This window comes from Molothrus ater, chromosome 1 (genome assembly GCF_012460135.2).
Source record: "Molothrus ater isolate BHLD 08-10-18 breed brown headed cowbird chromosome 1, BPBGC_Mater_1.1, whole genome shotgun sequence".
Lineage (NCBI taxonomy): Eukaryota > Metazoa > Chordata > Aves > Passeriformes > Icteridae > Molothrus > Molothrus ater.
The window spans coordinates 6,555,855-6,580,085 of NC_050478.2; the positions used below are offsets into that span (position 1 = coordinate 6,555,855).

Here is a 24,231-nt window from a genome sequence, read left to right on the forward strand (position 1 = left end):
GGACATTCAGTAATACCTAAATCTTAGTCAAAAACTTGACTAAAACATAAAATAGCAAAGTAGTCCTTCTAATTACACAGATCAGCCTCCTGAGGGTTTACTACTAGTATTAGCCATGGAAGATTCTGACTATATAATATTTAATATCTTTATAATTTTTAACATGTGATTTCATCATTCACTTTCAAGATATTCAAGACAATTTCTGATGTATTTTTAAAATCAATTAATAAAACCTCTGCTCATTTCTATTGTTGTAATAAGACTTAGTAAATATAATTCCTCTCTGATACATAAATTTTACCATAATATATTTTTGGTTCCCATTTATCCCCAGTGTTTCATTAGAAAACTAATGAGGTCTCCCCTTCTTCAAGATCTTTAGAGGGAGGAAACCCTTTCTTGCAGGTGGTTTTCAATGACACAAACAGGATCTTTGTATTGACCACTTCTGGCTGCAAGTGTTCAGACACACCTCTTTTTCAAACGAAGTCTTCACAAAAAATTGGAGATGGGAAATGTCTCCTTACTTCATGATGGGTAGCCATGGGACACCATAGTAACTGGGTTTTTTTTCTTCACAGTAGTTAAAGTATTTAAAGTATTATTAGGAAGGAAAAAAAAAAGGTAAAAGCATAGATACACCTAATAGATATAACAGGGAAAAATACTAGATAACAATTAGTCTACATGAAACGAGAAATTACCTGCAAGGAAATACTTCAAAAACTTCATTGTCCTTTGATTGATTTAGTTATCTTAATTAAACATGGACCTTGAAAACCTTGGTTTTAAAGTCAGTGCAGGTTTATGCATGGACTAAGTAACTAACTCCTTTGTAAACTCTCATACAAACACTTTGTCCTTTCCTCAGGCTTCTCTAGGATATTACTGTGCTTTGTACTGACTGGAACTAATTTAGAAAAGGTATTTTGCCTTTGGAATCTTTCAATTTAATTTCCAAGGACATTATGAAAGAGCATTTTCAGTAAGTTTTTACTTTTTAGTGGGGTAGTTATGAGAAAAGTTTCTATACTAACATTTCTAGAGACTGGAAAATTACACCCACACAATTGTCTAAGGAGAAAATTACAGGTTTTTTCCTAAAGCAGCTGTAGTGAAAATGAAACAGAAAAATAAGAAAAGAGCCTAAAACTTCAAATACTAGGAAGCCCCACTTCTGAAGGGCACCTGATCTGCAAAACCTTTCCTGTTAACTTCTTCATGTTTGGCCATCATGGCAGGAGCTTTCGTCACTGTCACCACAGATGTAGTCAAGTTTCAAGCACTGAACTCAAGACTGCCATAAAGCAAATTTACTCTATCAGTAGGCAAGCCTTACTCATTTATGCACATGGGAGAACATGGAATCCTGAAATTCTAGTTCAGTGTCTTGTTCACACCCCATGATCCCTCTGAGGTTTCCATTCCAAAGCTGGAAACGGGACTCTCATGGTAGTTTGCCTGACTTCCTAAGGAAAATGTTAGGACAGTCCTGCAGGTCCATCCATTCTAGAATAAATCACACTGCTGAGCAATTATTTCAGTCACACATAAATAAAATAGAGTAAAACAGAATGAAATCCCTTTGCTGCTGGTCACATGAAAGAATTAACCCACATGAGTTACTTGTAACTGGTGTTACCCATTAAAAGAAAAGTCTGTCTCTTACAGGCACCAAAAACATTCCAGGAACGAGTCCCAGCTCACTGAGGACCTCAAATATAAAACACAGTATTGAGCAGCCATGTTGTACAGCCAAATCCCTGAAGCTTTGCTCCCTGCTCCCATTCCTGGACATTTTGGGGACTGGAAGTGACACTGGAGCTCTGCCTCAACCTGAGGTGGTGTTTGGCACCAGGGGGTGTTTAGCTCCAGGTTTTCCACATCCCTCATGGATTCTTCCAGCCCAATCTCTGAACCCAGGTTAACTTCTGACAGCCCCACAACCAGGCACGACCCTGCCCACCCCCACTGATGGGGAAATACAAACTCCCATGCTAAATCTCACCTGCAACACTGCTGCCTTCAAAAAATACAGAAAAAACCCCAACCTACACATCTCTGCCTCACACACTGAGGTGGCAGATGAGGGGTGGCTGCAGAACACTCACCCCCAAGCCAGACCCAGCCTGTCCTGGAGGGACAGTCCCTCAGGCAGCCTTGGGGACCCCCATCACATCCCATGGATGAGCCATCAGATGCTCTGGAGCCAGAAGGTCCTGCTGTTGTCACATTAACCAGTGTGCAACAAGCCAATAATTACACACTTGAGAGAGACATTATTTATTTTGGAGTTGTACAAGCCTGGGTGCTGGTGGTCTTCCACAAATCAAGCACACCCACTATCAAAACTTTTTAGTATTTATACATTTTAGCAAACAAAGCCATTATGATCTGCTACAAGTTGGATAGCTCTTTTCTTAATTAGTGTTCTATCTTCTACTGGCTAATGATTCTCTCACTTATGCTAATAAGCACTTTCTCATCTTTTGACCTTGTGGGTTTCGTGGGTCATTTTGTTGTGATGTTTCCCTGGCAGAATCACCTTTTACCAAGTTGGAGCTGATTTCAGCATGGTTACTGAGTTGGTTTTATTTGTTTCTTCCTTATCTTGGAAGCTCTCCCAAATGTCCTTGTGGCTTGTAAATTCTGCATTCTTTGTGTCCACTATCTGCAGTAGCTCCTTCTTCCCAAGCTCTGTTAACCTTCCCCAAGGTCTGAGATCATTGAAACATGTCAAGCCCTAAACCTTAACATGGCAATTCTACCAATAATTAATTTATTTTTCTAACAATTGGATGTCACTTAGAACTTGTAAGTTGCTATCTCATGGGTTACATCTCACAGAACCACAGAATGGATCAGGTTGGAAGGGGCCACAACAGTCACCTGGTCCCATCTCCCTGCTCCAGCAGGGCCATCCTGGAGCATGTGGGACATGATTGTGTCCAGATGGTTCTGGAATATCCCCAGTGAGGGGAAACTCCTCAGCCTCTCTGGGCAAACTGTTCAGTGCTCAGTCACTGCTCAGGGAAGAAGTTTTTCCTCATGTTCTGGTGGAATTTCCTGTGCACCAGTTTCTGCCTGTTGGTTCTTGTCCTATTGCTGGACACCACCAAGGAGAGCCTGGCCCATGCTCTTGGCACCTCTCTTATACATGGATGGGGTAAATCTCCTCAGGACAGGAGAACAGGACAGGGCCATGCTCCTGGCACCTTTCTTACACATGGATGGGGTAAATTTCCTCAGGGACAGGAGAACAGGACAAGGTCAGTGCTCCTGGCACCTCTCTTACACATGGATGGGGTAAATCTCCTCAGGGACAGGAGAACAGGACAAGGCCGTGCTCCTGGCACCTCTCTTACACATGGATGGGGTAAATCTCCTCAGGGACAGGAGAACAGGACAAGGTCATGCTCTTGGCACCTCTCTTACACATGGATGGGGTATCCCCTTAGGGACAGGATGACAGGATAGGGCCTTAAGCTGTGCCAGGGAGCTTTGGTTGGATATTTGGAGGAATTTCCTTATGGAGAGGAAGATTAGACATTAGAATGGCAGCCCAGGGAGGCGGTGGAGTCCCAGTCCCTGGAGATTTTAAGGAAAGACGGGACATGGCACTCAGCGCCATGGTCTGCCTGACTGGTGGCGTTCCGCCATATGTCAGACTCGATGACCTCAGAGCTCTTTCCCAGCCTAACTGACGCTGTGATTCCGTGATTCCTTTCTTTTTCGCTAGGCTGGGAAGCACGCCCACATCAACCAGCACAGCACACCCGACCCAAGGCAATTCTGCCACACTGCGCGCCCGGCAGCAGCGGGCACGCCCCGGCGCCTCCAAGTGAGGGCAGGGCGGACATGGCGGGCGGGGCGCGGCTTCACCCACGTCACGCCCGTCTCCCTGGGCCTTCCGGGCTGCCGTAGGAGCCGCTGCCCATCCTCTCCCTCAGGGACCGCGGCCCTCGCCTCCCTCCCTGCCGGGAAGCAGCTCAGGGAGCAGCTGCGTCGGCCCCGAGCTTCCCCCGGCGGCGGCGGCTGTGCCGAGCCCGCGGGGCGCAGGTGGGTGCCCGGGGCCGGGGCCGGGGCCGTGCTGGCAGCCCGGTGCCAGCGGGGCACTGGCGGTAGCCCCGGCACGGGAGGCGCTGGAAGCGCTCCTGGGGAGGGATGAGGATGCCCGGGCCCGCAGGGATGGGGCTGCCGTCCCTGAGGGTTCGCTCGTGAGGCTGTTTCTGTGCTTCCCCTTGGTCTGCCGCGGTGAAGTGTGTCAGAGCTGTGCTTGCCTTCTTTTTAGGGAAAATTGATGTGTCCTGCTTTATTATCCACCCATTCTGACAACCCCCTGTTCCTTCCGTCAACAATTTGCCTTTTGAAGCTGTTTGCTGCATCTTAGGTCGCGCGTCTTGCTTCTCCACTTGTTTTATTTCACGTAAAACTGGCCTAAGAGGGTGACATTTTATTTACAAAAGCTGAGTCTTGCATTAAGAGCGTTTCTGGGGAAATACCCCCGTTGTTTACTCCAGTGAGTTTTGAGAAAGTCCCTTTAAACTCATACCGAAAGTGAAATTGCCTCAGGAGCTCTTGTGGCGTTTCATGGTTGATGGAAGAGTAAGTCACAAATGTTTTTGCTGTGGATTCTAATGCAATTTACTGGTAGTGTGATGGAATTTATTATAAGTGTTAGAAACGTAACATATAAAATCATAGGTTTCGTTTTTGTGAAAGCAAAAGTTTTATTTTTAAAATAGAGTGTTAGTAGGAATGAGTTTAATTGGAGACTGCTGTGGTGTTTTCTGTTTTGATAGATTATTTAGAAATCACAAACTTACCAAGCTACAGTATTGATAAACAGATGAATGACCAGTTTATAAATGTCATCTGTATTTACAATTCTTAGTCTTAAGCGTAGATTGCAATTTTAAATTTTATCTAGGTGGCCCAAAACCACGAGTAACTTTTTTTGCAAATGTTAAGCAGAATTGTGGCTATAAAATGGGTCTTCAGCATAACTTAAAAGTGGGAAAGTGATGATTACAGGCTGTTAATGAGAATTCCCTGGTGTGTGTTTTGGGAAAGGGGGAAAGCTGCATTAATAGCTACAGTGCAATGTTCTGAAAATTGAATGGTTTTGTCACTTTTAGCTTTGTAAATGCCATTGTTTGCCTTGGCTCTCAAATAATAGCAGAGGCATCCCAGCAGGAAAAAGAGTGTGTGTTTGTCTCTGCTGGTTTTGACAGACACTGTGCAAATTACAGCAATCCAGCTGGAAGGGTTGTTAAACCATCCACTTGCCCAGTTCCTCCCTCTGACTCCTGTTTAGGGGAAACTTTTGTCAGTGCAGCTTGCAGGGAATTCTTTGTAGCTCAGTAAAACTGGGCTCGACGTAAGGCTGACAGGTAAACTTACACAAATTGAATATTTGCCTACTTTTTTTCCCCTCTCAAATAGTGTTTTTCTGAGCCAGGAGTCATTTTTGAAACTGGGGGAACTCTTTCCTTTTCTACTGAGATCTATGTGCCAATAAACAAGAATGAAAGATGGGAACCACTCTGAAAGAAAAGTGAAACTGATTAATTGAATTTCATGGCCATCTTAGTGCATGTATGCCAACATTTTAAATGCTTTTCTGTCTAATTTAATTTAATCATTTTCCATATGATTCCCAGTATCCAAGAGCCACAACTCTCCCATGCTTTATCATGCACCTGGAGTTTGTTTTTTTTCCTGTTGCAATCTCTGCACCCAGCTTTCCTTGCCCTCTGTGTGCCTTCCCTGCTTTTTGGGATGTTTGGTTTTTTCCCAGGGTCATGCTGATTAACTCAGAGTTTCCTGCTTTGTCTGAGCTGAATCAGAATTGGTGGATCCAGAGCAGGGCAGAAGAACTGAATTGTCAAATTTTATGTATTTTGATGCAATCCCAGTTCACATGAGGGATAGGAAGAGGTTTAATTTGTCTTGAAATGGCAGGGCCCTTGTAAGTTATCCCTACTCCAATCCAAATTTCACCCTCTTTTCAATTATTTTTTCTCATAGTTTGGCCTCAGTTTCCCCTCCCCACCAAAATGCATGGAGTGTATTTAATACTCATCATTTATTGCAGAATTCCAGAATGTCACTTAGACTTCTTGAAAAGCAGAATATCTTACTACAGAAAGCTGTATTAAAGGATTGTTCATTTTTCTCTCTTTTCCCTTCCAACTGTACTTTTATTTTAAAAGAATGGCACAAAAGAAGTATTTGATAGCAAAACTGACAAGCTGCTTAAGAGAGGACAAAATTCAGCTATGGAAACCACCATATACAAATGAAAAAAAGGAAGCTGGTGAAGAGATGAAGGTAAATATTTTCTCTGAGTTGATGTAATCTTCCATGTCATACTGCTGGTGCATTTTCCCAGTTTTTCTTGTCATTTTTTCAGGAGCTTGTAGAAAAATATTCATCCAAGCTGAATATCAATAAGAATGATACAGAGAATATGCTGGAAGAAATCCGGTGTAAAGCAATTGAGCGTGGGACAGGAAATGAGAATTTTAAAGTGACTGGGATTGCAAGACTTGATATCTACCTGCCTCGTAGAAAAGTGAGTAACACTGCAGAAAAGTCTGCATAAATTGCTTTACTTTGAGGTTTGAGTAGGTTTACTTTGAGGTTTTTTCACTACAACTTTTTCAGGTGTTTCATATGAGTGATCTGTGTCAGGTATAGAAAAAAAGGGGAGAGGGAAATTGCATATTTTAGTTTCCCAGGTATATGGGGATATCATGGCAAAGGAATATAATATTGAGGAGATGAGTAATTTTTCCCTTTAGGATTTAATGGCAAATAATCTTTCAATTAAGAAAAGCAAATTAGATTTAAGTGTCTATTTCAGTTTGATTCCTTCTGATGTAACTGCTTGTATTAGCAATAAAGAACAGATGTATTTTTTCAGCTGTAGAATACCTGAAGTTGATTCAGCATATTGATGTCACTTGAACTTGGAAATGAGGAGCAGGATTTTCTGTTGTGATGGCACTCACCTGTTCCCTTCATGGATTCATAGAATTACAGAGTCACAGATTCATTAGGTTGGAAAAGATCTCCAAGATCATTGAGTCCAATCTCTACCAACCACCACCTTGTCAGCTGAACCATGGCACTCAGTGCTTCTTCCAGAAGTTTCTTAAGCACTTCCAGGGATGGAGACTCCACCACCTCCCTGGGCAGCCCATTCCAAGCTCAACCTTCTTGAGCAGGCTCCTAAAATCTTCCCCAACAGAGAACTGAATTAAGTTTTGCCCTTTTAGAGTCAGGTTTCAACTCCTATTTTCATGCATAAAATACTCCTGTAGTGAAAAATAATTACCTGGGCTAAAGGGTAGAGAGTTTTAAGTGATTGCCATGCAGTTAAAACAACCAAATAGTTTCATAATTCTACTTTATAATGCTGCTGGGCAAAGAGGGGAATGAATTCATTTAAAATTTCAGTTTATCTAATCTGGGACCAGAGACACTAATAGGAATTAATCATAACTTAGCCAGTCACAGGTGAGTGGCATAATTGCAAAGCACAGTTAAGATTGGAGGTGCATAATTAAATTAATTTAAATTGTTTGGCTCTGAATTTAGATTTATTTAATTCTGAATATCCTGCTGTTATAATGCTTATTTTTAGCATTATAGCAAGTACAGAACTGGAAATTATTACTATGTATGTCCAGCCATAATCTTCTAAATACAATTGTCATTTGGAATAGAAATGTTATTGTAGAACAGTTAATTAAGAAAATGTCCAGAGTATATTGGTATCATGCTTTTCCTTTCCTCTTTCTTTTCCCCACCCAATACAATTACTACAGAGCAGGAAAATCCCACTGGAGACCAGTCTGTTCATCACAGGCAAAGAGCTCAGATCCCAGTAAGTGCAATCACCCTTTGTGCTCCTCTCATGAGACACCACCCTGTCACAGAGCATTTTGAAAAAATGCAAACAAACCCACTTTTTGTTTGATTTAAGCTTTTTCTTAGCATCTATTCTCTGAACAGGATGTCCAGTGTCCCTGTAGGGCAGTTCTTCATGGGAACAGCTGTGGTTTAACAGATGGAAAACAGGAAGAAGATAGTTGTGTGTAAATCCCCAGCAAGTACCAGTGTTCCAAGTCTGTAACCAGGCAGATCCTCTGAACAGTGAACATGACTTTCTCTTTCTTTTGTGTTTTAAGCCTAAAAGAATCAGATTCTTTTCTGCTTTGTTTTTTCCCTTTTTGTATCCCAGGTTTCCTCTATGTAGTACATAAAGCTCTCTGATGTTTTTGTTTTACTTCTAGCAGCCTTTTGTAGCAAAAATTTTAAGCCATTTATAAGCACTTATTTTTAGGTTTTATTGCTATTGAAACAATAATATTGTATAACCTTAAAAATTAATGTTCATGTATGAAATTATTCATTTCACAGGATAGCACAGGAATATGCATTACAAGAAAATGCTGTCAAAATAATCATAAATAAGAAGCAGCTTGATCTGGGTATGTATCTCTAGTTAAAGATACTTTTATGATAATTTTCTCATTTTCTGCTTCTCAGAAGAAAATTTGCCTTGCAACTCTCTTAATTTCAGAAATTTCCAAAAAACAGTTGTTACATTTGTCAGTTTTTGCTTTACAGGAAATGTATTAAATTATAATAATCCAAATTCTTAAATAGAATTAGATCAATTAAAGGAATACTATAATGAATATAGAAAATCCCCTTTTCTAGTGTTGAAACACTAAAAATGCACACTTAAGAGAAACTCTAAATTTCTTCAAAAAACCTTATTGTATAAGAGCATTTTCAAAGACTTTTTGTAATGCTTTGCCCATGCTCAACCTGTCAGACATGTGGGAAGTGATGATAGAGCTTTTTCTTTGCTGATGGCCCTGGAATATATCAGAATTAGAACCACAGAACTGACAGAAGGAACTTGGACTCAGTTCCCAGTTTTTCTGTCCTGTTCTCTTGTGGTGTATGATCCTGGACATGTTCTTATTGCAGTTTTTGCCTGAAGATCAATAAACTGAAATAGAAATAATGGTATTTTTGGGTTAGGGTTTGTTTTGAAAAAAAACAAGGAAAGAAACATACCAGTCACTTCAAAAGCACTTTTAAGATTCAAGACTGATTCTAAATTTTGCTGACTGTGTCAGTAATTTTTAGGGGCTTTGACTGAGTTCTCAAGTCTTGCAATTTTAATAGTTCAGTGGTTGAATTGTATTAATCACACTCTATTTTGAAGGTAAAACCCTTGAAGATCAAGGTGTCACACACAATGCCAAAGTGATGGTGCTTCAACTGGAACAGAGTGATGAGGAAACCAAAAGGAAAGTTCAGGAGGAAGAGCTTCAGTGTAAGAAAGAAAAAGAAATAAATGACAAGATGCAGAGAACTAAGAAGGGTTTGGAAATTCTAGCAGAGAGAGGTAAGTGGGCTTTTTGGACTGGGGGGGAGGTGGGTGTTCATTAATTTTTGTGCATCCAAAATTACATTCTCACAAGCCTTTCAACATGGAAGAGTGCCTATACCATGGCTGAATTTCAGTTCACACTTTTCTAGGTTTCTATCTACTTGAAAACTGGGCTTTAAGTTGGCTAAAACTTTTTTTCCCACCATTTTTATGCAACTAGAACGTACAAAAAACTTTAGCACTTAGAGAAGGATATCATATGAATCAATTGTTTAATTAGCACTTGGCAGCCAAGGGACTGATGACTTGTGAGAAGCTTTAGATTTATTGTAGACAAAAGCACAGTGCATAATGTGTTCTAAGTCATTAAACACTTTTTTTTTTGTACTTTAGCTATGGCTGTGTGTAACCATGGTTTCATTGTGCAGAGCAGCTCATTTGTCACTGTCATCTGCCACACGGCTGTGGTGTTCTCATTCCCTTGGGATGTTGATTCCTGGCAACTGTGGATTAAGCTAAAGGGATCTAGTTAATTTAACAGTAATAATTCTTCAAAATGAGGTTGTGTTTGTGAGCTGCAGTGCTTGGTGGTGAGTTTAAATCACTTCTCTATTCCATTGTTTCACAAATCCACAAGCAAGGAGCTGTGAAGCTGAGCAGGTCACAAATTCTTGCCAAATGCAGAAACACCCGAATGAAGCATCAAAGCTGGTGACTTCTGGTTTCTTACCACAATATCAGATTTTGAACACATGACAGAAGTGTTTGCCTTTTTTGGACTTAAGGGGTGGTTTAGACCCCAAATTTTGAATCCTGAGTTGGGTCTCTTTATATTTTTTTGCCAATGCCAGAGTAAAGAGCAGAATCTATAATGGGCTCCCAGGCTGAAGGGTCTGTGAGAAGTGCAGTGAGAGTTTAACAATCCTTTTGTTTGATGTGAGAGAAACCACAGGGCAGAAGCTTTTAATCTCAACAAACTCTTCCTTAACTGTCTTTTGTCTACAAGAAAATCATCTTTTCATTGTAAATCAAATGGAAGTGAAAACAAAATTGGTAGTTTGATAACAAGCATGAAAGATGTGGGGAAGGAAAATACTGAGCTGTATTTTTTTTCCAGCTTTATCAACTGTGCTCAGTTGTACTTTTTAAATATTCTAGCTTTAGTTGATAAATCATTTTGAATACTGTGTAGGTGTTTTGTCTTCTGCAAAAAAATACTTCTTTATAATTCATGGAACTTTTGATAGTGTATCTAAATTTCTGCATGCACAAGGCCTTTTCCACAGTGACCTTTCTAGAAGTTCCTCACGTTTACCTGGCCAGAGCCACTGTTGGTATGTCCAGAAAAACAGACATGCAGCCTTTATATGTAATTCTGGGGTTTTGTGTTGTTTGCTGTTTTGTTTAACAACATTACTAAAATATACTTATGGCAGCAGAGTTGCTCTGTTGAAGGTGCTGTTTAAATTTTAAACTTTTTTATATCTTTCAGAGGAGTACTTGGATCCAGACTCTGTTCCATACCTAGATATAGCTAATCAAACTGGAAGGTCAATTCAGATTCCTCCTCAAGCTAAAAAAGTAGGTGAAAAGCATCTTACAATGCCACTAAGATGGCTCCTTCAACCTGTGAAACATTTAAAATATGGGATTGAAATACAGCCAGACTTTCTGGGGATATAACCCAGGGCCCTCTAGATGTTTGTTTAATACAGATAATTTTGAAATACAATTGAAGTAGAGCTCTATAGGTGGGAATATTTCAGTTATCTGGAGACAAGCTCTGATTCCTGATCTCATTGTAGGTCTAATCTGGCACTGACCCCTGTGTGGTCCATATCTTACTTTGGGGTTTAAGACAAGCTTTATTTTGTTGATCATTGTGCTGTTATAAATTTTGGGTGTCCTAGAAAGGCATGAAAGTAATTTGTTTCTTAGGCCTTATTTCTGTTTGTAAACTTGATGAGTCTGCATGCTGTTCTGATGAAGTACTGAATGTAATAATTCACCTGAAGACTTAAAGCATCCAGTGATGCTTTAAGTGAATGAGATTTCATCAGTATTGATCAAGGACCAGAGGAAATATTGCAGGTTGTTTCTATCCAGAATTATTGTTACATTTTCATTTGTTATGCTGCAGGAGTGTTTTACTGACACACTCAAAATTTAGTTTTCAGTTCTGAGGCTTTTCAGAAGGTGAATTCTTAAGTTTTGCAAGATAATTGTGATAGCAAAGCAAAACAAGTTTGGTGCTGTGAGAAAGTGCAGCACCCAGAAAAATGCTGAGCTTTGTATCACTCACCATTGAAAATCTCTCTGGGGTTGCATACTTAAAGTGAGCTTGGTGCAGCACTTCCTGTGCCAGTATCATCTATTGCTTTTAACTAGACAATATCTGACATTATCAGATGGGAGAAAAGTGTGAAGCAGTGTGAGGTAGCACTGGTCTTGAAGCACTGATACAGTGGTGTTTTCCTAGGAAGAACAAGGACTCTGATGGATTACTTGGATATTTCCTTTGAACTCTTTGATTTGGAGAGGTGCAGTCAGAAGTCTCAATCTGTTTTTCTAGGCACTTGTGCTGGCTATGGGTTACCATGAGAAGGGCAGAGCATTAATGAAGAAGAAAGAATATGAAATAGCACTGCCATATTTGTTGGATGCTGATAAACACTTCTGGTAAGAACATTTTGAGTCCTTGTGTCTGTCTTTACTGTCAGCCCATAAAGGAACAGCACAGCCTCTACCTGTGCATATAAATCAGGGCCAGTTTTGCCTGGGGTTGCTCCACACCCCCTCTTGCAGATGGGAAGCAGCAGATAAAGCTCTGACTTGCAGTGACAGGTGGCTTCATGTAGAACAGCTGAAACAGATACTGCCACTGGGCAAGTTAATCTTTCATAACAGCATAAACAGAAACTGTCAATATTCTTGTACCAGGTTATAAATTGCATTAGCTTGAGAGACAGTTACGGATATTCATTTGCAGTTGCTCTTGTGAAGTAATAATTTCTTGTAAAAGGTGGAGCAGATAGCTGAGATAAGTAACCATACCAGGGCTTCTGCAAGTAAATTCATTTCCTATCAGCTGTCAGAGTCCTAAATTGCTCTTTTGAGATCCCAAAAGTAATACTGTCCCTGTCTGTTTCTCATCTGTGCAAGGAGACTGGCACAGTTCTCAGCATGTTCATGTGCACTGAGGCAGTTTCTCAGTCCTCCCAAAGATTACTCCATTTAATTCCATTATGCTTTTAGAGATGCCATATTAAACAGTAGCCTCAGCTCATTTTGTTACTGTAATGCTTTAAGATGTAACCTTGGCAGCAGTCCTGTGTGTCAGTGAATGGAATGGGGGATCAGCATTTGATTCCAGTTCCCCTAGCATCAGTTTGCTGCCTCAGCTACAAAGCGTGTGCTTTCTCCAACATGAGTGTGCACATTTCTAATGTTGTTTTATGAATGTTAAAAAGTGGTGGAGGAGAGGGGAAATAAACAATGCTCTCCCAGAAAAAAAAAAAAACCTCACTGTTTTATTTTCCAGTGAGTGTAGCACAGAGCTGCTGAACACGGTTGATAATTACGCAGTGCTGCAGCTGGATATAGTGTGGTGCTACTTCCGTCTGGAGCAGCTGGACTGCCTGGATGATGCAGAGAAAAAGCTGTCCACAGCACAGAGATGCTTCCAGAGGTGCTATGGAGAGAACCATGAGAGGCTTATTGACATCAAAGTATGCTGGGTTTGACTTAATTAGGGTGGGAATTTTTTTTCTACATGTATTCAGTTACTGTTCAAGTATTGCAAGACTGGCTTTTAGAAGCTTAAAGTTTTCCTGTGTATCATCAGCCTGTTTCCTGGTTCTGTAATTGTCAGCACAGGGAAAACACTGGGCCTGGCAAAAAGGTCATGGCAAATCTCTGTTTATATGCACAGACATCAGCAGGGGTTTAGGTGTGGTGCTTTATCTGCACACTGAGTGTCACAAAACTCAGACTGTGTCTTCTCTAAATGTGTAGAGTGTTCTGTTGATAATGAACTGGTGTTCTACCACATGCTTCTATTTACATGGTCCCCTCTCCTTCTTTAAACAATTCCTTAGGGAAGCTATGGTCGGGAGAAGGTTTTGTTTCTACGGCTTTACCTCCTTCAAGGAATTGGGCACTACCACAGTGGCAGAGAAAAGGAGGCTGCGGAGTACATTCAGAAGGTAAGACATCTTTAGGTAAAACTCTGGAGCCCTTCACTGCAGCCCCTTAGTTAGGGTTCCATCTGGAACTTGTTCTTGAAATGGGGAGGCATTTCTTTTTTTGTATTTTAACAGTGTGAGTGGTGTCATTTTGTCCTTCCCATATCCAGGCATCCTCTTTGTACGGAGAGCTGTCCATAGATCCTGATAAAGTGGATCGCCTGTCACTCCTGGGCTTCTCGGAGCAGGAAGCTCGCCTTGCCCTGCGAGCATGCCACGGGAATGTGGAGCATGCTGCCAATCTGATCACCAACAGGAGAGAGGTAAGGGCAGTGAAAGCATTAAACCATGGATCACCTGAGTTGGGCTGTCCATGAGATGTGTGTTGTGTGGCCAGGGCAGTGTGGTGCTGAGTTAAGGGCTTGGATTATCCTGCTCTGGCACTGTTGGTGTAGCTGACAGTTGGACGTGTTGGCACAAGTTTGAAACCAAAACTTAATGCACTAACAGGGGAAGCTCTGTCTCAAAACAGATGGGACAAGAGTGCCAAAGACCTGTGGTTATGCTACAGAGGCACATGGGAAGGCTTTGCACCAGTGTTTGCTACTCAGCAGTGATATGGGAATAAATCACCAGGACCAAACTGATACTCCCAGTCTTGGCTGTCCCCTATTGTGGGTTTGTACTTGGAAGATCCAGGAGGGAAAAGACTTTTTTGTGCTAGAGTGAGTGAAGATAGTGCTGTCCAGATCTGAAATGATGTTTGGTAAGCTGAGGAGGCACTTCTAGACTTCAGACAGTGAAGTGTGGACAGAAAAGCCAACTGGCTGAGGCAAGACTGAACAGAACTCCCTGGCTCCCTGCCTGGTTCTGACTGTCTGTCCTTGGCAAGTCTTGTCTGTGGGCCCATCTGCCAAATGGGTTTGTCACTTACCACACAGGGCCTGGAATAGCTGTGATGGCACTAGATCTGATCTGCGGAGCGGAAGTGTGGTGACAGGGCTGGCTCATGGAAATGCAGCTTTATTTAGGAACTGTGTGTCTGGCAGCACAGTCTGTATTTACAAAAAAAAAAAAAAAAAAAGCCTTTTCCTCAAGAGATTCAAACTTGCAGCAAAAAAATCCAAGAAGCCCTTCATGCACAGGCTATGTGTTAAAGCATTCCCATGCACAGTGAGCTTGCAGTGTCTGTGCTCTTGCAGGAAAAGGCACAGATCAGGAGGGAGGAGAGAGCTAAAAGGCGGCGGCGACTGGAGGACATCAATACCCTGAAAAGTATGGGCTACTCAGAGAGAGCTGCTCAGATAGCTCTTCAAAAGACACGAGGAAACCTGGACCAAGCCTTTAAGGTAAGTGATTTTTCAGTAGAAGTAGTGTTGTACAAAATAAATTTGGTTGGTTTTTTTTTTATTGTTTAGCAGATTCTTATTTTCTGTAGTCTACATTTTTTAGTTCATAGCTCCCTTTTCTGAACTGTAATGATTGAACTTGCACTTCCTGACCCAGTAAGTCAGATGTCACTTAAGTTTGCTGAGGTTTGCTTATATCAACCATTGGGCTGCATACACAACTGTGTTGAGGACTGTTGTAGCTCTGTCACTCTATTCTGATCTCTCTCTGTTTTCTTGCAGTTTATTCTTGACAATCCTGAGTTACTCTTGGAAGATGATGATGATGATTCTGTGGCCATGGACCAGTTTCAGGTTTCCCAAGAAAGTATTGAGCAAGTAAGTTAGACCACTTGCTTTCTTGTGAGTTGGTTGTCTTGTTTCCGAGTTGTGCTTGCAGAGACTGCAGATTTTCCTGAAGTAAAGCTGTACAAGTATTCTTGGGCCCATGTCACTCAGGCTGTCACACTCCAGGGTCTGGCATCCACTCACTCTTCATGCTGAAGTCACTGGGGCTAACGTGTAATTTGTGTGTATTTCCTGCCCATTGCACCAACCTGCCCTGTGTGGGTGTGGAGGGAAAGTGTGTGCACTGTAATGCTCTATCCCAAAAAAGACAGCAAGTGAGAAATTTATTCAAGTCTCTAAACTCTGCAGTGCACAAGGGAAAGAGTTGAAATGTGTATTTCTCGTGACAGGCTGTCTGACAAGCTTGTCTGTAGTTAGAGTGGCTGTGTTATTGATGCCAGGCAAGAAAACTCTTATTGCCTAGGAAAAACACATGCACCCCCCGATGCACTGGAGTGCTTTGAAGTTTCCTTTTGAAAACAGAAAAAGAATTGGTCTGGTACTAGACAAGAGCCTCTTGATCCTGCTCAACATCCTCATGCCTTTAATAGGTCACTGCCCTGTTGTTAACTGTTCCAGTAAACCAGAGTCAGTGTCCTGGAATTCCTGGCATGCAGTGCTTTTCTCTGTGTGAGAGGATGACTGTCAGCTGCAGAGTCAGATTCCTGTCATACCCTGGTTTCAGATGAGCTTAGATTTCCCAGATTTTCTGTATTATTCCTTTTTCCCCCCTACAGCTGACGTACATGGGTTTCAGCCGTGAGTCGGCAGAGCAAGCTTTAAAGGTCTTTAAAGGGAACATCCACGTGGCTTCCCAAACCCTTGCTCATTATGGGGGAGTTCTTCCCCCTTCACTGCTGCTGTCCTCAGAAGGGTCCAGTCCATCCGAGGAATCCACTTCTTCCAAGGACCTGCTCACAGAGTCTGCAGGTGAGAGTGTTGCATCCAGCAGGGTGGGAAGGGAAGGCAAGGCTGTTCTGGCTTTTGTAGGAAATAGTTAAGCAATTTCTGCTGAAATCATGGCACAGGGCTGCAGTAATGCCTCAGGCTGTTTTTATTGGGAGCACAGTTACAGGAAGGCAGCTGTTGTTCCCTGCAGTGGCAGCCACAAAAGGATCAGAGGAGAGAGGTACCAGCTGCAGGCAGGTGCAGCCCAGGAAAAAAGGTGACACTCAGGATGTCCTGGGCAGGGCTAAGGAGTTTATTCCAGACCTGTGCTCTGCAGGTGGCTGGCCTGCCTCCATAGTCCTTCATCATGTCCCTTACAGGACAGAACCATAATTGATAGCTTTCCACTTTAAAAGAAGAACCTTGCATATATTTTTTTTTCTCGTTGTTTGTCAGAGCTGTAGTGATCCTTGCTGTATAATGAAAGGCTTTCCTACACCACATTTAAATAATAATGAAAAATGGCCTTCCTGCCCTGTCCTTTGCAGAGTAATGTAAGAGGTGGTTGTGCAGGAAGGGGCTAGCAGAACAGCCACGCTGGTGAAACAGGGAGAGCATCAGCTTCTTTCCTTGTGAATTCACTACTGCTGCTTTTTATTGGAAGGTTCCTCTAGTTCACCAACAGATGAAGACATGGAGACTGATGCAGTCAATGAAATCCTAGAGGATATTCCTGAACATGAAGAGGATTATCTGGATTTAACACTCGAGGAAGAGGAGCAGATAATTCATGAATACTTATCCTATATACAAGTACCGCAGCACTAAATCCCATTAAATCGACTTCAGTTATATGTATTTACCTTGTCAAATTGAGTTTGGATTATAAATGCACCTTCAGCTTATCTCTTACTAAGGGCCTTGAATTCCATCAGACTATAGTTGGAATACTTAATTCCTGCTTATTTGTAACTCTGCTTAAAGCCTACATTTGTGATACATTGTAATTTATTGTCATAGAAAAATAGAAACATTTATTTTCAGAAGAAAATTTAATAGAACTAAACTATATTTTTATTGTGAAATAAGTTAATTCACTTAGTAAAGAAGCATTTCTATACCATTTTAAAACACCAGCTTTAAAAAGAAAAACATGAGTTTGTAAAAGAGAAACCTTAGCTCATGAGGCTGTAGAGGTGTATCAGCTTTCCAAGTTTTCTTCTGAAAGATTTTTAAGAGACATTAATGTATCTGTTGTGCATGGGTTTTTACCGTGTTCTGCTTGTCCCTTCCTACAGGTGTTACACAGGCAATAAAGGTAACTCTGTGCTGCTTCTGCCTTTGGTGAGAGACCTCTGTGCTTTGTTAAAAAGTGGGAACTACCTGGCAGTGCCTGTCCTGGGACTGGGGGAGTGATCTACTGCAATTTCCTTTTATAACTAAATAGCCACTTTCCCCAGGCAGCTCTCTTTAACCTCTACAGGTGTGTGGATTAAGCTTGATGGATTTCTGGGGGATTACAGGATATTCTGCAATCAGCTGTTAAACAGAGCTTGCTTCAGGCGCTGTCTCAGTAGTTGTGTCCAGCTCCAGCATTCTGAAGAAGCATTTGGGGGTTTCTGTGGTTTTGTAACATCGCTTTTCCTGCCGTGTAAGCACTCCTCTGCTCCGGGAACAGACATTCCTCTGCCTGGACGTGGTTTATTCCTTTTCCATGGCTCCACGCTCTCGGTAGAGGGAGCCCAGGCCCCGTCTGAAGCCGGTGGGAGCAGGGAAGCGGCCGCGCTCTCCACTTCCAGCCAGAACATCAGCCCTGCTGTGTGACAGTGTCTCCTCAGCCGGCACTCACCGGCCGGGAAATGAGGGCGTGCACTGCTGTGCGCTGCAGGGAGCAGGGCCGTGGCCTGCGCGATGACTGCTCAGCTCCAGCACGGGGAATGAACGGGCTGCAGCACAGCCTTGGGTTTTATACTGATTCCCTCAGCCAAACACAGCAAAAACCAGGCAGTGATGACACTGTTAAGGAATTATTTGTATTTCTTTCTTCTCTATCAAGGCAAGTGCTGTAAAAATTGAATGGCTTTGTATCTCTACCCTGAAAGCTGAAGGATTTCCAAAGCCAGCAGTATGAGCTTCAGCACCCATTATATCCTGTTTTCTTTACAGGCCAGCACTGAGGAACCCCTGGACAAAATGCAGAGGGAAAACAGAATAGAGAAAAGAATTTAGAATTGAAAACACGCAAGTCATGGATGTAGTTTTAACAAGAAGGAGGAGGAAACACAAATTTGCTCCTCCCTTCTGAAACCTCCTGGCATTGGCCAGCTCCTGGGCATGCACTGAAGGCAGCATTGAGCTGCACATGCAGCAATTCTCCTCTTTGAAGTGGCTTGCACAGCAAACTGGCAGCGACAACTTCAGAAGGGAAGGTTTGTCCTTGGGGAATTTAAAATTAGCATCATAACATGCAGTGCTTGTCAGAGCAGCCATTCATCAATGATGTAACTCTGCCAGAGCAGTTGTAAGTGATCAGCAGAGCAGGAGGCAGTGGCTGAAAGCTGTATGTTAATTTTGACCAGGCATTTGGAGGCACTGTGATATGTTTAGCAACAGGCAGAAGAGGTAATGACTCATTAATTCCACTTTTTGAGATCTCTCTCTGCTGACTGCATGTGCAGCTGCTGTGTGCCCAGATAGGCTCTTGTGTCTCATGCACTGTGTGTGAAGTTTTAAACAGAAAATACAACCCAGGGGGTCTGGGGAACTCCATCCAGCTCCTAAAGGCCTCCTACTTATCCTCAGAAGCAAAATACAGTCAGCTGCATGGCAAGCCAGCAGCAGCTCATAGACATGTGCCACTGAGCCACACTGACCAGCCTGAGAGGTTGACATTGCAATTAAGGCTGCACCACAATGCAGGTGGCCTCCCAAATTAGTCTCTTGGTAGGCATTTCACAAAATTGAAATGCTGTTTCCTACTAGATGTGGAAACTTGCCAGGTAAGAACTACTAAAGCTGCTTAGCAGGAGAGGAGAGCAGGGTCTATGATGGGCCTGACCCACTGACACAGGTGTCAGAACAAGAGGTTTTGGTGCCACCAGGGCAGTGCTGAGTCAGGGCTTGTAACTCTTTGCCATCCCTGCTGTCCCTTAAGTCTGTGCTTTTGTGTCTGGTCCCCCTGACATGGGAACTGAGCTTTGGCACTTTGGTGTCTGCTGGGAGGCAGGACAGCTTCACACACAAACAACTCCAACCCCAGCATTGAGGGAAAGGCAAGAAATGTTCCCAAAAGTGTATGTGGAGGCTTTTCCCCCTGTTCCATCCATTCTTAACTTCTGTGCTTCTGCAGCCAGGCCATACCCCTCCCCATGTCTGAGACAAAAATAAAAACTAGACAGTCAGTTGTCTGCAGATGCCACATGTTTATTAATCCATTCTAAAAAAAAGGATTACAGCATTTTTATCTTGCTGTAGTACAGAATAAATAAAGCCATAAAAATAAAAACATGTGGTTAGATATTTTTGTACTGGTTCTACAAAGAGTTATATCTGCAAATAGAAAAATATAAGAACCCTTGTTAATTCATGGCTCAGTGGTTATCAGAGAAGGATGAACCTGGAAAAAGACTGGGAAAACTCTTGAGTTTGACTGCTTATCCAATGCTACTGGCAACCTAGCAATACACAGCTTTGGGAGGAGGAGAGACAACACAAGGTCAGCAAACAGGTGACCTTGGCACAAAAGGGCTGAGGTTTAGCTTGCTCTGCAGCTTATGTTTTGTTAAAAAAAAAACCAATTAAATTAATTTCTGTCCTACTACTCCCAGCTTCCCAGAGAGAAGTCCAGTCTGCTTTAAGGTTCTGTTGCAGAGCTAAACCCTCCTGCATTGGCCTTGTCAGCCAACAACTGAGCCAAAGATCAGCTGCGGAGATGGAATTCAAGGCCACCGTTCACTGCAGGACACCTTTCACTGCCACACTGGGCTGGACAGGGGTCATGGGGCAACAGGAATGGGAAAACATCTCATTAGACACTGGGCAGCCAGAGGTGAAACACCTCTGTGCCCAGGGAACTGATGCCAGCAGTGGTAAGGAAAGTTCCTAATTGCACGCACACAGTGGTACCGCACCTGAACCACACTGCTCACCCCAGAGCTGCTCAGCTGAGCCATCACAGCCACAGGATCCGACCTGAGTCCATCTGGCAGCCACAGAGAATCCTGGCTCCTCACACAGAGGTTCAGGCAAAGCCACTTCCCATCTCTTTCCAAGTTCTGGTTTACATGGACACAGTGGTGCAGAAAACATAAGGTTCAGCTTTGGTCACTGACATAAAGCCTGCTCTGGACAGTCACATCAGTTCAACAGCCTCGTGTGCCCCATTCTCCTGCTGGATCATACAGCCAACTTTATTGTTGAAGAGACGAGCCAGACTCCCCTTCTGGGAGCTCCTGCCCTGCACAGACCTGTCCTTCTTCAAGCGCCGCTTGTTCCTCTTGCATATGCCCCGGATGTCCCAGACCCGCAGAGTGCCATCGTGGGAAGCTGTGTACAGCAGCTCGTTGTGGATCTGGAACAACAGGGTCACAGCACAATCAAACTGTCAAAAATCAGAGCAAACACAGCTTGATCCCAGCACTTAAGGCCTGAGCTCCTTGCAAGAGCCAGTATAAATTATCACAAAAGCTGCTGAAGTGGGATGAGACATTACCAAGTCAGGACTCATTTCTCAGCCACTTCACAGAGCCATAAACAGCAAGAGTTATTAATAACCCAGACCCTCTAGAAAAGTAATGGAGAACTAAACCCAATGTCAGAGCAGGCTGGGGCTGGGCATTTCTGCACTGTTTTCAGACTGCTGGTTTTGATGTTGAACTTAAGGAGACACCAAAATCATCATCAGTGGGCAGCAGGGGTTCAGGAATGCTCTCTTTCTCACTTTCCCTCTCTCTTTGCACTAAATTATAGGTACAATTCCTCCTTCAAACTCCACTGTTCTTCAAAACCTGCAGTAATTTAACGTGGATTCACTGCTGTGGTTTCATTTCCCTTATGAACCATTTGCTGCTATTGCTAATGTTTCCATTTGCCCTTGTCCTGCCCTGGAAGCCAGACATCGGTCTTGGTGATCTTCCTGTATCAGTCTGTCCACCCCATGGGTGCCCTGTGGTTGCCTGCGTGTGCTGTGACAGTGAGCATCTCCCTGGCTCACATGCAGCACCACACAAGCACCACACCTCTCATCCAGCCCTCATTATTATACCTAAGATCATCTTAAGGTTGCCACTTCTCAGTCCTCTCCTCATTTTTTTTTTTTTTGCCCCTGTACAGTTGGAAATTCAGTTACAAATAAGAACACAAAGCCAAGCTTTGGTCTTGTCAATACTTGGGGCTGCCCAGGGTGGTTCTATTAGGTACTCCCCAAACACATCCAGATGCTCACCTGCTGCACAAAAACTGCCCAGCACCAGGAGGTTGCAGTTTAAGATCATCCAGCCACTTGCTAATTCAGAAGAATATACAAGAGAAAACTATTTACAACTTCATGTGCTTGGGATCAACTGCAAAAGGAATTTTATCTCCTCTCTTTTTCTTTGGACTGTCAGCCAGCCAGAATTACCAACAATGTCTCCCATTGTTAATGAAAATCTTCATCCTGCACACAGCTTACACTGAGATCCCAGTGCAGGGAGATGCAGATCCTCAGGGTGGCTGCCCCATCCATGGAAGTGTTCAAGGCCAGGTTGGAAGGGGGCACTGAGCAACCTGGTCTAGTGGAAAATGTCCCTGCCCATAGCAGGGGGGGTTGGAATGGGGTCCCTTCCAATGCAAACCCCTCTATGATTCCATGGTCTTTGCATGGCCACCGAGGATTACTAATTCTCCCTGCTATAACTATTAAATGCCAGTCTCACTTGAGCCTAGACATTCTGCAAACAACATTAACTTTCAGTTTTAAGCCAGTGGCAGAAACCCCTCCATTTTCCTGGCAGGATGTGGGTCAGATATCACTCCTGAGCTGTTTGGGGATGCCATGCCCCCGGGTGGTTTGGGGGACAATGCTATAATTATTCTGCCTGCATAAGGCAGGAACTTCTTTTCCCCTAAGAGCACTGCAAACACTTATCATTAGTGTCTTGTAATGGAAAGGGTCTCATGAGGCTGGAGTCCATTCTGTGCCCCACACAGCATCAGTTCATCAGTCTCAGTTCTCATGGCTTATCCAGCCTGACCTGAAAAAACCCCGATCCCAGACATGGGGCTGTCCCTGGGGGCTCGTTACGTGGTTTCACTTATGATTATTTACAAGCTTTTCTAAAATTACATACAGAATATTCAAGTATTATGCTAGAACAACATCCAATCCAAGACACACAGAACAGTCAGCCACACCAGTTCCCACAAAACAAATGAGGGAGCAATCAGAAGGAAGAAACCCCACCAAGAAACCCCTTCCTGACCTGGATACAGTTGATGATGAACTTGTGTCCTCGGAAGATCTTCTGCAGGACTCCACTCCTGGAATTGAAAGCTCTTGCACAGGCATCTCCACTTCCTGTGAACACTGACACACAACCACACAGCACAGCCAGATGTGAGCAGCCACATGAGGACAGTTCATACAAGTTCAAAAATGTACCTAAAACCAGCTCCCAGGGGGGCATGACATACCATTTGGATTCTCTCCTCAGACAAACCAGATCATTTTGCTGACCCCAGCATGCTTGTTTTGAGTTGTATTTTTTGAAACACTGAACTGATTTAAACCTGAAGTGCCTACACACATCAGCATTTCACTCTGCACAAGTTTCAAGTATCTATTTCTGCTCTTCTCTTCCACAGCTATTTCCCTGCCTATAATAATTCTAAGCAGGCAATTTATCTCAAGTCTGGTTTTAAGGATTTCCACTCAACCTTTCATTTGTTTTACCAGAGTTATTTACAGTTTTCCATTCAGTACTCCAGTGCTTCCATTACTTCTGCTGCTGCAAGAGGGGCAGGGCTGGGGTAACTAAATTGAGCATGACCAGGAATTTTGGCCATTCATCAGGTCTCCTTAGAGCACCTTCCATGTTCAAAAAACAATTTCGCAACACTTCAGGATCTTCACATCAGATTCCCAGACTGCTGCATCCAGGAGCTGTAAGGCATTGTTAATATTTAGATTTTTGTACTTAGCAATATGCCCAAAAATGAGCCCATTAATGTGCTTTAAAGGCTACAAACTCTCTTGATAAACACTTCCCTTCAGTTAACCCAAACTCCTCAAGTTTTTCTAGACATAAATATTTCAGAGCTGCAAAAAGCAATATATTCACTGCTCCCTGCATTTCATGTCTTTGTAAAAGCCACTAGCATAGGAAGATTGTTACAAAACTGGTGTGCCTGAAGCCAACAGATTCCTTATCTTTTAGGAGAAGTCAGGAACTGAATCTCTAAAGAGGGGTGAAAAAATTATCATGGTTGTAAATTCAGGACTACAATAACAGATGAGAGAACTGACTATGTACTGCCATGAGCTTTTTAAATTCAAATGAAACAGCAGGGAGCTGGGCACCTCCTGGGTGCACCTCTAAGAAACATCTGGATGTGGAAAATCAATGTCACTTTATATGGGCCACTATAATTCAATTTCCAGCAGAGTCCTGAAAAAGCATCATGGCCCACTCTGCAAATAAGTAGCAACAAAGTAGAGCAGGGAACAGGTACTGATTTTTTCCCAGTGAATGGAAATCACTTAATTCTGTTACAGACATGCAAAGAGTAGGAACCAATTAAGAGCTGTTTTCACTATGCAGCTGCCAGTTTACTTCAGCTGCTGCCATCAGAATCTCCCTTTTGACAGCCATCCTTTATGTCTTTTGAACTGTCACTCTGGATTTAGGAAGTCTCTCTCCACCTCTGAATTTCAAAGAAGAGCTGTTGATCTAAGCCAGATTTAGCATTTAAATACTTACTTATATATAACCACCTGTGAAATAAACAACAACAACAAAATAAA

General features: G+C 42.8%; 2 protein-coding genes across 3 annotated transcripts in view; one reads left to right on the forward strand and one right to left on the reverse strand.

Moving 5' to 3' along the window:
* The first annotated feature begins 3,921 nt into the window (after positions 1-3,921).
* On the forward strand, positions 3,922-17,569 carry NUB1 (negative regulator of ubiquitin like proteins 1). The gene is made up of 15 exons (XM_036378814.2): positions 3,922-4,062; positions 6,219-6,336; positions 6,419-6,580; positions 7,839-7,897; positions 8,434-8,504; positions 9,254-9,436; positions 10,914-11,002; positions 11,994-12,100; positions 12,963-13,149; positions 13,519-13,626; positions 13,776-13,928; positions 14,808-14,954; positions 15,237-15,332; positions 16,079-16,271; positions 16,894-17,569. The coding sequence occupies exons 2-15, from the start codon at positions 6,220-6,222 to the stop codon at positions 17,055-17,057; spliced, it is 1,836 nt and encodes a 611-aa protein (XP_036234707.1). The 5' UTR covers positions 3,922-4,062; position 6,219; the 3' UTR covers positions 17,058-17,569.
* A 2,062-nt stretch (positions 17,570-19,631) lies between these two features.
* The window catches only part of WDR86 (WD repeat domain 86), a 31,639-nt gene continuing 27,039 nt past the window's right edge, over positions 19,632-24,231 (reverse strand). For both annotated transcript variants that reach the window (XM_036406698.1, XM_036406697.1), the window contains exons 6-7: positions 22,691-22,794; positions 19,632-20,799 (exon numbers count right to left, since the gene is read on the reverse strand). In XM_036406698.1, coding sequence (XP_036262591.1) covers positions 20,581-20,799; positions 22,691-22,794 — 323 coding nt within the window. In that variant the 3' untranslated portion in view covers positions 19,632-20,580. The remainder of the gene's footprint in view (positions 20,800-22,690; positions 22,795-24,231) is intronic.